This window comes from Loxodonta africana, chromosome 18, assembly GCF_030014295.1.
Source record: "Loxodonta africana isolate mLoxAfr1 chromosome 18, mLoxAfr1.hap2, whole genome shotgun sequence".
In the NCBI taxonomy this organism is placed as follows: Eukaryota; Metazoa; Chordata; class Mammalia; order Proboscidea; family Elephantidae; genus Loxodonta; species Loxodonta africana.
In genome coordinates, this window is record NC_087359.1 from 58,082,887 (window position 1) to 58,097,877 (window position 14,991).

At 41.3% G+C, this 14,991-nt stretch overlaps 1 protein-coding gene across 1 annotated transcript in view; it reads right to left on the minus strand.

Annotated features, from left to right (window-relative positions):
- LOC135228014 (leucine-rich repeat-containing protein 37A3-like) overlaps positions 1 to 10,883 on the minus strand; it is a 38,523-nt gene extending 27,640 nt beyond the window's left edge. The window contains exons 1-2 of the mRNA XM_064270332.1: positions 10,840 to 10,883; positions 10,685 to 10,756 (exon numbers count right to left, since the gene is read on the minus strand). Coding sequence (XP_064126402.1) covers positions 10,685 to 10,756; positions 10,840 to 10,883 — 116 coding nt within the window. The remainder of the gene's footprint in view (positions 1 to 10,684; positions 10,757 to 10,839) is intronic.
- Between the last annotated feature and the right edge of the window lie 4,108 nt (positions 10,884 to 14,991).

A 14,991-nucleotide genomic window follows, 5' to 3' on the forward strand; every position in this document is an offset into this window, starting at 1 on the left:
AGTTTCTTAGATCAGCAGAGAGAACTGGAGAGAAAGACAGGCTGATACAGAGAATCACTTTCTACCCGATGCTGGGTCCTAGTTTCTGCTGGACCCAGCATCAGGTAGAAATAGTTCAAGAGTAATTGACTAATTGCTGGAGACTCGTGTAGACAAACTTGAAAGATAGACAACTCCTGGAGGCCCAGCCTTAGGGAGAGAGGGGGGCACGTTTTTAGGGAGTTTTAATTCCAGAAGCCCTACCAGGTTCTCACTGTGAATCTCAGGAAAATCCCCTCATGATTCCAAAAAAAGAGGGGAAAAGCTGCCACGATGAAATACGGCTCTGGTCTCCTTAACAACAACCTGCCTTCAAGGGCTATTACTTTACCACAGACTAATCAATGTGGGTTCTATCAGAGCCTAACCAAAGTGGGGAGTCCCTGGGTGGTGTAAAAGCTTAAAACTAACTAAAATGTTGGAGGTTCTAGTCCACCCAGAGGCATCATAAAAGAAAGGCATGGTGATCTACTTCAAAACGTAGAATCGGCCACTGGAAAACAACTTGCGGAGCACAGCTCTACCCCGACACACACGGAATCACCATGAGTCAGAAGTGACTTCAGGACAACTGGTACTGGTTAATCAAAATAGATGAAGGGAAATACTCAACTCCAACTCCCTCTAGCCTTTTCCATGTGGGAGAAAGGGATTAGCAACTCCAGTTTCCTTCTAGCCTTTGAAATGGGAAAAGGAAAATACCCAACTGTAGCCCCCTCTAGCCCTCTTGGTTCATCTGAAGGCTGAAGGAAAAAAGCTGAGAAGCACTTGTGAAGGTCACAACCCAGGGGCACTGGCTCACTAAGAAACTGAGACCTAATCATAAAATTAGAGAACACTTCCTCTTCCCTCACACCTTACCACCACATGAACATCAACAGGGTTTTACAGGAAATTGCAGCTCAAAGAATCTCCATTCCTTTTACCTGATATATCATATCTAGTTTTCAGCAAAAATTACAAGGTATGCTAAAAAGCAAAAAACACAGTCTGAAGAAGCAGGACAAGCATCAGAGCCACATTCAGATATAGCTGATATTTGGGCTTATCAACCCGGAGATTTAAAATAACTATGATTAATATGGAAACCCTGGTGACATAGTGGTTAATTGCTACGACTGCTAACCAAGAGGTCAGCAGTTCAAATACGCCAGGTCCTCCTTGGAAACTCTATGGAGCAGTTCTACTCTGTCCTATAGGGTCGCTATGAGTCGGAATCGACTCGATGGCACTAGGTTTGGTTTTTGGTGGTTATGATTAATATGCTAATGGCTCTAGTGGAAAAAGTGGATGACATGTGAGATGAGTAATGTAAGCAGACAGCATTAAAAAAACGCTAGACATTAAAAAAAAAAAGTGTGATTTAAAATCAGGAGAGGTGTACGTCAGGGTTGTAATCCTTCACCATAACTATTCAGTCTATATACTGAGCACAATAGTCCCAGGAGCTGCAGTATATGAAGAAGAATGTGGCATCAGGACTGGAAGAAGACTCATTCACAACCTGTGTTATACAGATGAAAAAACCTTGCTTGCTGAAAGTGAAGAGGACTTGAAGCACTTACTGATGAAGATCAAAGACCATAACCTTCAGTATGGATTACACCTCAACATATAGAGAACAAAAATGCTCACGACTACACCAATAAGCAACACCATGATCAATGGAAAAAGGTTGAAGTTGCCAAGGATTTCGTTTTACTTGGATCCACAATCAACATCCATGGAAGCAGAAGTCAAAAAATCAAAAGACGCGTTGCATTAGGCAAATCTGCTGCAAAAGAGCTCTTTAAAGCGTTAAAAAGCAAAGATGTCCCCTTGAAGACTAAGGTGAACCTGACCCAAGCCATGGTATTTTCAATCGCCTCATGTGTATATGAAAGCTGGACGATGAATAAGGAAGACTAGAGAAGAATTGATGCCTTTGAATTGTGGTGCTGTCAAAGAATACAGAGTATATGATGGAGTGCCAGAAGAAGGAACAAATCTATCTTGGAAGAAGTACAACCAGAATGCTCCTTAGAAGCAAGGATGGCGAGACTGCATCTCACATACTTTGGACATGTTATCAGGACAAGTTATCAGTCCCTGGAGAAGGACATCATGTTTGGTAAAGTACAGGGTCAGTGAAAAAGGGGAAGATCCTCAATGAGATGGATTGACACAGTGGCTACAACAATAGGCTCAAGCTTAACAATGATTGTGAGGATGGTACAGGAATGAGCAGTGTTTCGTCTGTTGTACAGAGGGTCACTATGAGTCCGAACTGACTTGACGACACCTAACAACAACAACAGGACTGGGAGGGATGGGGAAAAGGGAAGTTAATGGTGATGGAAATATCCCATTGATTAAGGGTAGCTTTTTCCACAGTCAATTACTGTAATTGGTGTCAAGAAGTTGAGCACCTGGAAAAAGTTGAAGTGACAAAAGTTGTGTAATAGATATATTTACAATGATTAAAAAACAAACAAACAAACGAACAAAGAGTAGCTACTGAGGCTGCTTATGCACAGCCAAAAACCTCATGGGATTTGGTGGCTTAGGATCATGGTTTCATAGGACATTCCAGCTAATTGGCCTAATAACATGTTTAGTGCTTCTGTTCTACCTCCTAGTTCATTGTGTAGAGCCTGGTGTCTTAAAAGCTTGCAAGCAGCCATCCAAGGCACAGCAATTGGACCCTATTTACCTGGAGCAACAGAAGAAGAAGGAGTGTCGGGAAAAGAAGGAGGAAATGGAATGTGTGGCTAATTGCCTCCATAAAAACTGCCTCCATTGCCAAACGACTGGAATTAAATGGTGCTTGGCTAACATTACTGAACATTTTGATCAAAGATTCCATAGAAGAATCCTGATCAAAAGGGCGAAAATGCAGAAAAGAATTTCAAATTGTTATGGATTCCAGACTTTCTGGAGCCATGAAGTTTGGATGAACCCCTGAAAATATTACTCTGAGATAATCTTTAAACCCTAAGTCAGAAATGTCCCTGAAGTCTCCTTAAAACAAAACAATAGTTTAGCTTAACTAATAAAAAATGTATGCTTTGAGCATTCTGCTCTTTTAAGCACTATCTATATGGGATCAATTTGAGAACAGCAACTTGAAAGATTAGATAGGAACATTAAGGGGCAGTGAAGTTATGTTAATGAGGGAGGAACAACTCAGAAAAGGAGGGTGAGAATGGTTGTAGAACTCAAAATGTAATCACTGTCACTAAATGGAGCATGTATAAACTGTTGAATTGGTGTATGTTTTGCTGTGTATATTATCAACAACAACAAAAATAAATAAAATTTTCTAAAAATTGTGAGATGCAGTGAACGTAGTTGTTTTAGATTGAATTGTGTTCCCGCAAAATGCGTGTCAACTTGGCTAGGCCATGATTCCCAGTGTTGTGTGGTTGTCCTCCATTTTGTGATCTGATGTGATTACCTATGTGTTGTAAATCGTAACGTCTACAATGTGAATGAGGCAGGGTTACAGGCAGTTATGTTAATGAGGTAGGATGCAATCTACAGGATTAGGTTGTATATTGAGTCAATATCTTTTGAGATATAAAAGAGAGAAGTAAACAGAAAGACAGGAGACCTCATGTCTCCAAGAATGCCACCAAGAAAGAAACACCAGGAGCAGAGCACATCCTTTGGCCCCAGGGTCCCTGTGCTGAGAAGCTCCTCAGCAAGGACCTTCTCACAGAACCAGCAGACAGACAAAGCATTCCCTGGGAGCTGTGCCCTGACTTCAGACTTCTAGCCTCCTAGACTGTGACAGAGTAAATTTGCATTTGTTAAAGCCATTCAGGTATGGTACTTCTGTTATAGGAGCCCTAGATAACTAAGACAGCAGTGCTTAGAGGAAAATGTATAGCATTGAATGCATACATTAGAAAAGAAAAAAAAATCTGAAGTAAGCAGAAGAAAAGAAATAATAAAAATCAGAGCAGAAACCAATGAAATAGAAACAAGAATAGGGAAAATCAATGAAACTGTAAGCTGGTTCTTTGAAAAGATCAGCAAAATTGATAAGCCCCTAGGCAGACTAACAGGAAAAAAAAGAAAGAAGACACAAATTATTAATATTAGAAATGAAAGAGGGGCCATCACAACAGATTCCATGAACATTAAACCAAAAACAAAACAAACCTATTGCTGTTGAGTCGATTCCAACTCACAGTAACTCCACAAGACAGAGCAGAACTGCCCCATAGTGTTTTCGAGGAGTGGCTGGTGGATTTGAACTGCTGACCTTTTAGTTAGCAGCTGAGCTCTTCACTACTGTGCCCTCAGAACTCCCTATGGACATTAAAAGAATCATAAAGGAATACTGTGAACAACTCTATGCCCATAAATTTGACAACTTAGGTGAAATGAAGCAGTCTCTCGAAAGACACAAGCTACCAACACTCATACAAGGAGAAATAGACAGTCTGAGCAGTCCTATATCCATTAAAGAAAATTAATCGACAACTAATAACCTTCCAAAATAGAAAGCACCAGGCCCAGATGGTTTCACTGGTGAATTCTATAAATATTTAAAGAATAATTAACACCAATCCTTCTAAAACTCTTCCAAAAAATAGAAGAGGAAGCAACACTTCTTAACTCATTCTATGAGGCCAGTATTGCCCTAATACCAAAACCAAAGACATTACTAGGAAGGAAAATTACACACCAATATCTCTCATGAACATAGATGCAAAGATCCTCAGCAAAATATTAGCAAATTGAATCCAACAATGTAGAAAAAGAACTATACACCATGACCTAGTGGGGTTTATCCTAGGTATGCAAGGTCGGTTCAACATTTGGAAATTGATTAATATAACTCATCATATCAACAGGCTAAAGAAAAATCATATGATCATATTAATAGATGCAAAAAAATCATTTGACAAGATCCAGCACCCATCCATGATGAAGACTCTCAGCAAACTACCAATAGAAGAGAACTTTTTAAACTGAATAAAGAACATCTACAAAAACCCTACAGCTAACATAATACTTAGTGGGGAGAAACGAGATGCTTACTCCTAAAATCAGGAACAAGACAAGGATGTCCCCTCTCACCACTCCTATCAACATTGTATTGTAAGTTCTAGCTAATGTAAAGAAAAGGAAATAAAAGGTATACAGATTGAGAAGGAAGAAATAAAACTGTCTTCGTCCACAGATGATATGATTGTCTATCTAGGAAATCCCAAAGAATTGAAAAAAAAAAAATACTTGGAACTAATAAGTGATTATAGCAGGGTTGCAGGGTACAAAGTTAATATACAAAAGTCAATTACTTCCCTATATACCAGCAATAAAGAACTGGAATTTTAAAGTAAAAGCATACCATTTACATTAACACTAAAAGAAATGACATGCTTGGGTACAAATCTAACAAAATTTATACAAGATCTATACGAGGACAACTACAAGGCTCTGGTGAAGGAAATGCAAGTTTGAAATAAATGGAGGAATATTCCACACTCATGGACAACAAAGCCAAACCCAACCCATTGTTGTCGAGTTGATTCCTACTCACAGCAACTCTATAGGACAGAGTAGAACTGCCCCATAGGGTTCCCAAGGAGCAGCTCATGGATTTGAACCGCTGACCTTTTGGTTAGCAGCTGAGCTCTTAACCTTTGTGCCACCAGGGCATTTACGGATAGGAAGACTTAGTGTTATTAAGATTGCAATTCTTCTCAACTTCATCTACAGATTCAATGCAATACCAGTCAAAATCTCAGCAAGCTATTTTGTGGATATTGTCAAACTGATTTACCAAGGCAGGAGACCAAGAAATGGCCAACAGATAATGAGAAATAGAATTGGAGGACTGGCATTATCCTACTTCAAGAGTTACTCTAAAGTTATAGTGATCAAGACAGTGTGGTATTAATGAAGAATAGGAAAACAGATCAGTGAAACAGAATAGGGTCCATAAATTGACCCACGCAAATTTAGTCAACTGATCTTCGACAAAAGGGCAAAGGCAACTCAACAGTGAAAGGATAGTCTTTTTAACAAATGGTACTGGGACAGCTGAACATCCACATGCAAAAGCATGAATATGACACAGCCTACAACTCTCCCAAAAATTAACTCAAAATGAATCACAGGCCTAAATATAAGATGCAAAACGTTACAACTTCTAGAAGATAACACGGGAAAAAATCTAGGTGATTTGGGTTTGGAGATAGCTTTTTAGATACAGCATCAAAAGCATGATTGATAAAAGAAAAAACTGGCAAGTTGGACTTCATTAAAATTAAAATCATCTGCTGTACAAAAGACACTTTTTTATTTTTATTGTGCTTTAAGTGAAAGTTTACAAATCAAGTCAGGTTCTCATACAAAAATGTATAAACACCTTGCTGTTTACTCCTAGTTGCTCTCCCCCTAATGAGGCAGCACATTCCTTCCCCCTATTCACTATTATCGTGTCCATTTGGCCAGCTTCTGACCCCCTCCGCCTTCTCATCTCCCCTCCAGGCAGGACCTGCCCACATAGCCTCATGTGTCTACTTGATCCAAGAATCTCACTCCTCAGCAGTATCATTTTCTGTCCCATAGTGCAGTCCAATCCCTGTCTGAAGAGTTGAATTTGGGGATGGTTCCTGTCTTGGGCTAACAGAAGGCCTGGGGACCATGATCTCGGGGGTCCTTCTAGTCTCAGTCAGACCATTAAGTCTGGTCTTTTTTGGAGAATTTGAGGTCTGCATCCCACTTTTTTTTTTTTTTTTCCCCACTGCTCTCCTGCTCCCTCAGGGGTTCTCTCTTGTGTTCCCCGTTGAGCGGGTCATCAGTTGTAGCCAGGCACCATCTAGTTCTTCTGGTCTCAGGCTCATGTAGTCTCTGGTTTATTTGGTCCTCTCCGTCTCTTGGGCTCATAATTACCTTGTGTCTTTGGTGTTCTTCATTCCCCTTTGCTCCAGGTCGGTTAAGACCAAATGATGCATCTTAGATGGCCGCTTGCTAGTGTTTCAGACCCCAGACGCCACTTTCCAAAGTGGGATGCAGAATGTTTTCTTGATAGGTTTTGTTATGCCAATTGGTTTAGATGTCCCCTGAAACCATAGTCCCCAAACACCCACCTCTACTATGCTGGCCTTCGAAGCATTCAGTTTATTCAGGAAACTTCGTTGCTTTTGTTTTAGTCCAGTTGTGCTGACCTGTCCTGTATTGTGTGTTGTCTTTTCCTTCATCTAAAATAGTTCTTATCTACTATCTAATTCGTGAAAACCCCTCTTCCTTCCTCCCTCTCTACCCTCGTAGCCATCAAAGAATATTTTCTTCTTTCTTTTAACTATTTTTTGAGTTTTAAAATAGTGGTCTCCTATTTTTACAATATTTGCCCTTTTGTAACTGACTCATTTCACTCAGCATAATGCCTTCCAGATTCCTCCATGTTATGAAACATTTCACGGATTCATCATTGTTCTTTATCAATTTGTTGTATTCCATTGTGTGAATATACATAATTTATTTATCCATTCATCCATTGATGGGCACCTTGGTTGCTTCCATCTTTTTGCTATTGGAAACAGTGCTGCAATGAACATGGCTGTGCATGTATCTGGCTCTGTAAAGGCTCTTATTTCTCTAGAATATATTCCAGGGAGCGCAACTGCTGGAACGTATGGCAGTTGTATTTCTAGCTTTTTAAGGAAGCGCCAAAACAATTTCCAAACTGGTTGTTCTATTTTACATTCTCACCAGCAGTGTATAAGTGTTCCACTCTCTCCACAACCTCTCTAACATTTATCATTTTGGGTTTTTTGGATTAATACCAGCTTCGGTGGAGTGAGATGGAATCTCATTGTAGTTTTGATTTGGATTTCTCTAATGCCTAATGATCATGAGCATTTCCTCATGTATCTGTTAGCTACCTGAATGTCTGCTTTAGTGAAGTGTCTGTTCATATCCTTTGCCCATTTTTTAATTGGGTTACTTGTCTTTTTGTAGTTGAGTGTTTGCAGTATCATGTAGATTTTAGAGATCAGACACTGATCGGAAACATCATAGCTAAAAACTTTTTCCCGGTCTGTAGGTAATCTTTTTACTCTTTTGGTAAAGTCTTTAGATGAGCATAGGTGTTTGATTTTTAGGAGCTCCCAGTTATCTAGCTTTGCTTCTGAAAAGACACTCTAGGAGAGTGAAAAGTCAAGCCACAGACTGGAAGAAAGTATTTGCAAAACACATATCTGATAAAGGACTTGTATCCAAAACATACAAAGAACTCTTAACACTCAACAATAAGAAAACAAACAATCCACCATAAGATCTGAACAGATACCTCAGCAAAGAGGTTATACAGCTGGCCGAAGCTCATCATCATATATCATCAAGGAATTGCAAATTAAAACAATCAGATACCACTACGCACGTATTAGAATAGCTAAAATCCAAAACACTGATAACACCAAATGCTGGCGAGCATATGGAGCAACAGGAACTCTCAGTCATTGCTGGTGGGAGTGCAAAATGATATGTCCCCTTTGGAAGACAGCCTGCAGTTTCTTAGAAAGCTAAACACGGGCCTGTCGTACAACCCAGCTAACATGCTTCTGGGTATTTACCCAAATAAATTGAAAAGCTTATGTCCACAGAAAAAACTGAACAAGAATGTTTATAGCAGCTTTATTAATCATTGCTAAAACTTGAAAGCAACCAAGATGTCCTCCAATAGATGAATTAATAAACAAATTGTGGTGCATCCTTACAATGGGGTATTATTCAGTTATGAAATGAGCTAGCAAGCTATGAAAAGACATGGAGGAAACTTAACTGCACACTGCTAGGTGAAGGAAGCAGCCAGTCTGAAAAAGCTATATGCTGTACGATTTCAACTTTATGATGTTCTAGAAAAGAAAAACTAGAGAGATAATAAAAAGATCCATGGTTCCGAGGTTCAGGGGGAGGGTGAGAGGATGAACAGGTGGACCACAGGGCATTTTTAGGGCAATGAAACTATTCTGTGTGATACTATAATGATGCACAGAGGGCATTAGGCATTTGTGAAAACTACAAGACTGCACAACAGGAAGAGTGAACCTTAATGTAAAATGTGGACTTTAGTTAATAGTGATGCATCAATAGGGATTCCTCAATTGTAACAAGAGTATCACAGGCATACAAGGTGTTAGTAGGAGAAACAATGAGCAGGGGGTAGCGGCTGTTTGGGAATGCTGTACTTTCTGTGCCATTTTTCTGTAAACCTAAAACTGCTCCAAAAAGAAAAAAGTCTGTTTTAAAAAAAATGAAATTGGACTTTTTCCTAAAAGAAAGCAAATCTCATTTGGCTGATGTGTTTGACAGTGAGGACTAGCTTTGCTGATTAGATTATATGCCATTTTCTACAAGCTGAATGAGTTATACAATTAACATATACTTAGAGCATATGATATGATATAATAATTTTATAAAAATGTTGACAAATCTCCTTGTGTTCTATGGGCCAGAAATGGACTCCACTGTTGGACCTTTAAAAAGGGCGCCGTTGTTATTGGTTCCTCCTGGAAGTAAGGACAGCCTCAGCAGAAAGAAGCTGGCATCATACAATTGTATGTGGAAGGTGAGAGGTCTTCATGAGAAGCCAGCTGGAGAAGAAGCACCACCAGGGCAAGGGAGTGACAGCTAGACAACTCCAGTGGTGCTATTTTTGAGAAACCCAGGAAGTAAGGAATCCCTCATGGGAGATGCAACACCCAGAGGGCACCACTACCAGAGGACATCAGCCCCTTCCTCTCCACCACTCTCCTCAACAACTTCTAAGAAGCCAGAGGCAGCCAGCTGAATGGAGGGATGGAGAATGAGAGATATAGGACAAGGAAACAGAGAAGAAGCCAGCCAGGACCCCTCTTCACATTGTAAGTGTCTAGGTTTAAAGAAAGGCTCAGGCTGGGGGAAGGGAGAAGTTTTCAATTCTTTGAGAGTATAGACTTAGGTGACTGAGACACTGGACTGGAACTAGCACTGTTCTTGGGACTGAAAGTGATCAGAGAAATTTTTTTATCTCAGTGACCGGAAAAGCTATAGGGCTTCCCGACTTCATCCATGGGATTCCATCCACAGGACTGTGAAGTCCTCAGATTGTATTTTTATACATATAAGATAAAGTTCCTTTGTACTCTCAAAAAAAACAAAATGAACCCCTCCCTCAAGAATGCTCCAATAAACATCCTAGCCCTTAAAAAAAAAAAAAAAGTCTATAAAAAGAAAAAGACGAAAAGAAAACATACACACAATAAACCTATTCTGCTTTATGTCAATATGGCTGTAGGCAAATGCGTGGCATATGATCCAGAAAGATGTACACAGAACTCAGAGAAGTGGTCACTCAGGGGTAGGGGGTTAGCGAACAAGGAGGGTTTTCATGATACCTGTTAATTCAGTTTTATACACTGAGAATAGTATCACATATTATTCATCAAATGAAAGATAAATTTAAATTGCATCTTACTTGTTTTAAAGAGAATCCACCAATTTTAATTTTAAAAATCACCACAGAGGTAATCAAAGGAAGTCAGTTTCGGATATGGAGAGAGGAAAATATCTTTTCTCAGAGGTATTGACGTCAAAATTCTGGACCAAGAAGGATCTTATAATGCACTTAGCTTTCTGTATTTGTATTTGGAGAAGATATACTCACAGTTTCTCAGTCCAACGGTATGCCTTCCAAATATTTTCCTCAATATAAGAAATGGAGTTTCCTTGGAAATTTCTGTGAAGAAACACAGTTCATATTTTTGAATATGTAGGAATACGAATGAACAGAATAACTCTAAAGAATCATGGCAACCTTACCGGAAATATTTAGATGCAGAGAACACCAGTTTTCTAACTTCCATGGCTGTCAGCTGCCAAATTGGTTCAATTCAGACAGACTGTGGGGGGCAGTGGCACAAATGATAAGGCCAACTGCTCAGAACCTGAACTTCATATCTGCCCAATTCTCCTCCTTTATCATTATCAGCAAATATGTACACAGATAATGCGTGCCCGGCAATGCCACAGCTTGGGCGGAGGGCCTGCTGTTGAAACCTCTCCAGATGGTGGAAGGATAAAGGCCATTAGAAACTAGAAGTACCAATGGACTGGAGTGGAAAGATCTCTCAGGCATACTGCTTAACGAAAAACTGCGGATCACTGCTGAGCAAGAAGTACAGTCCTACCTTGTTAGAAAAAACAGGAATATGTATGTAAACACGTATATGTATGTAAACGCAAAGGGAAGAGACTGGAAGGAAGGGCGCATACTCAATGGTGACAGGGTTATTTTGCAGGTGATAGGGAGGAGGGTGGGAAGGGGAAGGGGAGGGGACTTTCACATTTTATGCCATATTCTTCTGTGACACTTTTTAAAATTATTATACTGTGGAAATGTATCCACGAATGACATGCATTTAAAGTCAGTTGTTAAATTCCCGAGGTGCGGTTTCAACCACTAACTCTGTAAATAACTTTGACTCTTTCCTTTAACTCTGTCCTTTTCCCTCAGCAACAGCTTAACTACTCAGTTTATAAAGTCAAATAGGTGATATTTGAAATTAAGTCAAAACAGTTAAGTTGCCCGTCCATCTGCCTGGCGGACATTTCCACTCCACCAGAAACTTCCTGATTGCTTTATGCTCACCAACAAAAGATGGCTGAAACTGAACTCATCTTCCCCAGATTGGCTCTCCTTCCTGACTGGTGGATCTCCATCTATGTGTTCTACCACCATCAGTTTGCTAATCGTGCAGGGCAGAAACTTTGGAGTCGTATTTGAGTTTTTCTCTTTCCTGTACACTGCTTCCCCAACTCTCTAGTCCCTCATCAAATCCTGTCCTTTTTTTGAAGTGCTCCCAGGATTCTCCTTCCATTCCTATCACAACTGCTCTCATTCAGCCCATAGACCTTTCTATTTGGTCTCCCTGAATCAAGCTTTCTTCTCCAGGCGGCCCTACATATGGATTCTAAAATAATTTTCCTGTTTTAATCATTTATCCCTCTTGCTTGAAAACTTTCAATGGCTCTCCATATCTCACAGTGTAACTTCCAAACTTCTATAGCTGATAGTCAAGGTTTTTCACAATCTCATCTTGCATTGCTTCCTAACCCAATTCTTTGCAGCCAGGCTGGTCTATTAAGTCCTGACCATTCCTGCATCCACACCTTTCCCTAGGCTGTATTCCCTCTTTTTCTCTATTTAGCAAATCCTAGTCACTCTTTGGAGCCCTGGTGGCGCAGTCGTTAAGAGCTTGCATGCTAACCAAAAGGTCAGAGGTTCGAATCCACCAGCCACTCCTTGGAAATCCTATAGGGCAGTTCTACTTTGTCCTACAGGATCTCTACGAGTCGGAATTGACTCAATGGCAGCAGGTTTTGGTTTCGGTCACTCTTTCAGCTAAAGTTTTATCTTGCCCATGCAGCTTTCTCTGTCCTCCACAGGTAGGTGGTTACGGATTCTGGTGAATTATGGCACCTGTGGTCTGCATCTCTTTTAGTACATAGTTATGCACCACTTCCCTTTTCACGTATACTCTTTTTCTCCTATCTATCGTTGTTATCTTCCCAAGCTAATGTCTTAGATTCTGTGGCTCCTACAGTGCCTAGCCCTGGACTGGGCATATAACACGTGCTATATATGGAAAAGCCAGGGACAAAGATCAAGTCTGGACCTGAAGGAAATAATAATAGGTAACATTCACATATGCTAGGTGCTGATATAAATGCTTAGCATGTGTGAACTTATTGAAATTTCACAATAATCCTATGGGATAGTAATTTTACAGATCAGGAAACTGAGTCACAGAGCTGGGTTCAAACCCAGGCATTTTGGCTCCAGGAGCTCTCTCTTTAACCACTTTGTTGTATCATTACCAAAAGGATGGAAAAAGGAACACAATCCTACAAAGAGGGTGGAGCAAAACTGGGAATAGAGCAGAGGTTGAGGCATGAAATGATGGGGCTAAAGAAGAATTGGTAAGGAAAAATAATAAGGGCAATCACAAGCAAAAGCCTGGGGAAGTGGGCACAATAGTAAGGAGAAGAACGAGGATAAGGAAAAGTTGACAAAGAAAAGGTCAAAACCAAAGTCGTTCAACATGGCTTGGGAAGATGAGGGAGCCCAGGAAGGCCTGAAGGAAAAGGCTGTCATGTTAAGCAGAGTGCAGAGGACAAATGAGGAAGGCAATGCTTACAAGACCGTGAAGGTGCCATTGTACTCGTTGGGCTCTGGCACAGGCACTCTGTGGAGCCTCTTCTCTGGGCGGAGGCCAGTACAGGACAGCGTTTCGTCTTGGCAGACACAGAGCTCGCATATGCTCATTCCGTTGGTGGCGTTCTGTTCCCACTGCACAGTGAAAGGCATTGGTGCCCTTTTTGGGGTGTAATGTATAACAGCATTCTGTTCCTGTAGCTCATTTAGAGACATTTCTGTCCTTTCTAGGGGGTGATGTGTGATGGCCTTCTGTTCCTGTTGCTCTGTTAGAGCTTTCTGAACCCTTTCAGGGGTGTAATTTGCAGAAGGCACCAATAATTGCTGAGTCGCTGGGGGAAAAACAACCGCCTCAGATGACCCTGGCTGCTGAGTTACTGCAAGCTCTAGGTCCAAAGGTTTAACTGTAACTCGCTTTGGAGGAGGTGTGGTCTTCTGCAGGGCTGTAGAATGTGTGACCTCCACAGTGGGTTCTGGGGACACAGTAAGCTCTAGGTCCAAAGGTTTAACTGTAACTCGCTTTGGAGGAGGTGTGGCCTTCTGCAGGGCTGTAGAATGTGTGACCTCCACAGTGGGTTCTGGGGACACAGTAAGCTCTAGGTCCAAAGGTTTAACTGTAACTCGCTTTGGAGGAGATGTGGCCTTCTGCAGGGCTGTAGAATGTGTGACCTCCACAGTGGGTTCTGGGGATACAGTAAGTTCTAGGTCCAAAGGTTTAACTGTAACTCGCTTTGGAGGAGGTGTGGTCTCCTGCAGGGCTGTAGTATGTTGGACTTCTGGAATGGGTTCTGGAGATACAGTAGGCTCCAAATTCAAAGGCTGAACCGTGATTTGCTTTGGAGGAGGTGTGGCCTTCTGCAGGGCTGTAGAATGTTCAGTCTTTGAAGTGAATTCAGGAGTTACTGTAAGTTCCAAGTCCAAAGTTTGATCTGTAACTTCAGTCAGGTTTGGATGCTGAGGCTGAACCTGGTCTGGAGGTGGTAATGTCACCTCAGGATGCTCTGGAGAAGAAGTTGTATTATTCTGCAGGATTGTAGAATATTCAGCCTCCATAGTGGGTTCTGGGGTTATGGTAAGCTCCAGGTCCAGAGGTTTAACTGTGACGTTGGGTAAGTTTGAATGCTGATCTTGATCCTGACCAGGAGGTGAAACTGTCACCTCATGATGTGCTGGATGTTGAGTTACAACCCCCTTAGGAGGCTCTGGAGGCCGAGTTGGAGTCCTCTGCTTGGTTGGAGTATTGGGTTCTGGTGATATGGAAAGCTCCAAGTCCAAAGTTTGAATGGTGACTTGTTTTGTAGGAGGAACTGTGGTCTTCTGCAGGGTTGTAGAATATTCAACCTCCATCGTGGGTTCTGGAGTTATGGTCAGCTCCAGGTCTACAGGTTTAACTGTGACTTTGGGCAAGTTGGAATGCTGAGCTTGATCCTGTCTTGACGATGGAGTTGTCACTTCATGATTCACTAGAGGTTGAGCCACAACCTCCTTAGGAGGCTCTGGTGGGTGACTTGGCATCTCCTGTTTAATTGGAGAAGGTTCAACCTCCATATTGGGCTCTGGAGTTATAGTAACTTCCAGGTCCAGTGGTTGAACTGTGACTTCAGTCAGGTGTGCCTTCTGAGCCTGTACCCGCTCCGGATGTACAAGTGTCACCTCAGGGCACTTTGGAGAAGGAGCTGTAGTCTTCTGCAGGGGTGTAGAATGTTCAACCTGTATAGTGGGTCCTGGTGTTACGATAAGCTCCAGGTCCAAAGGCT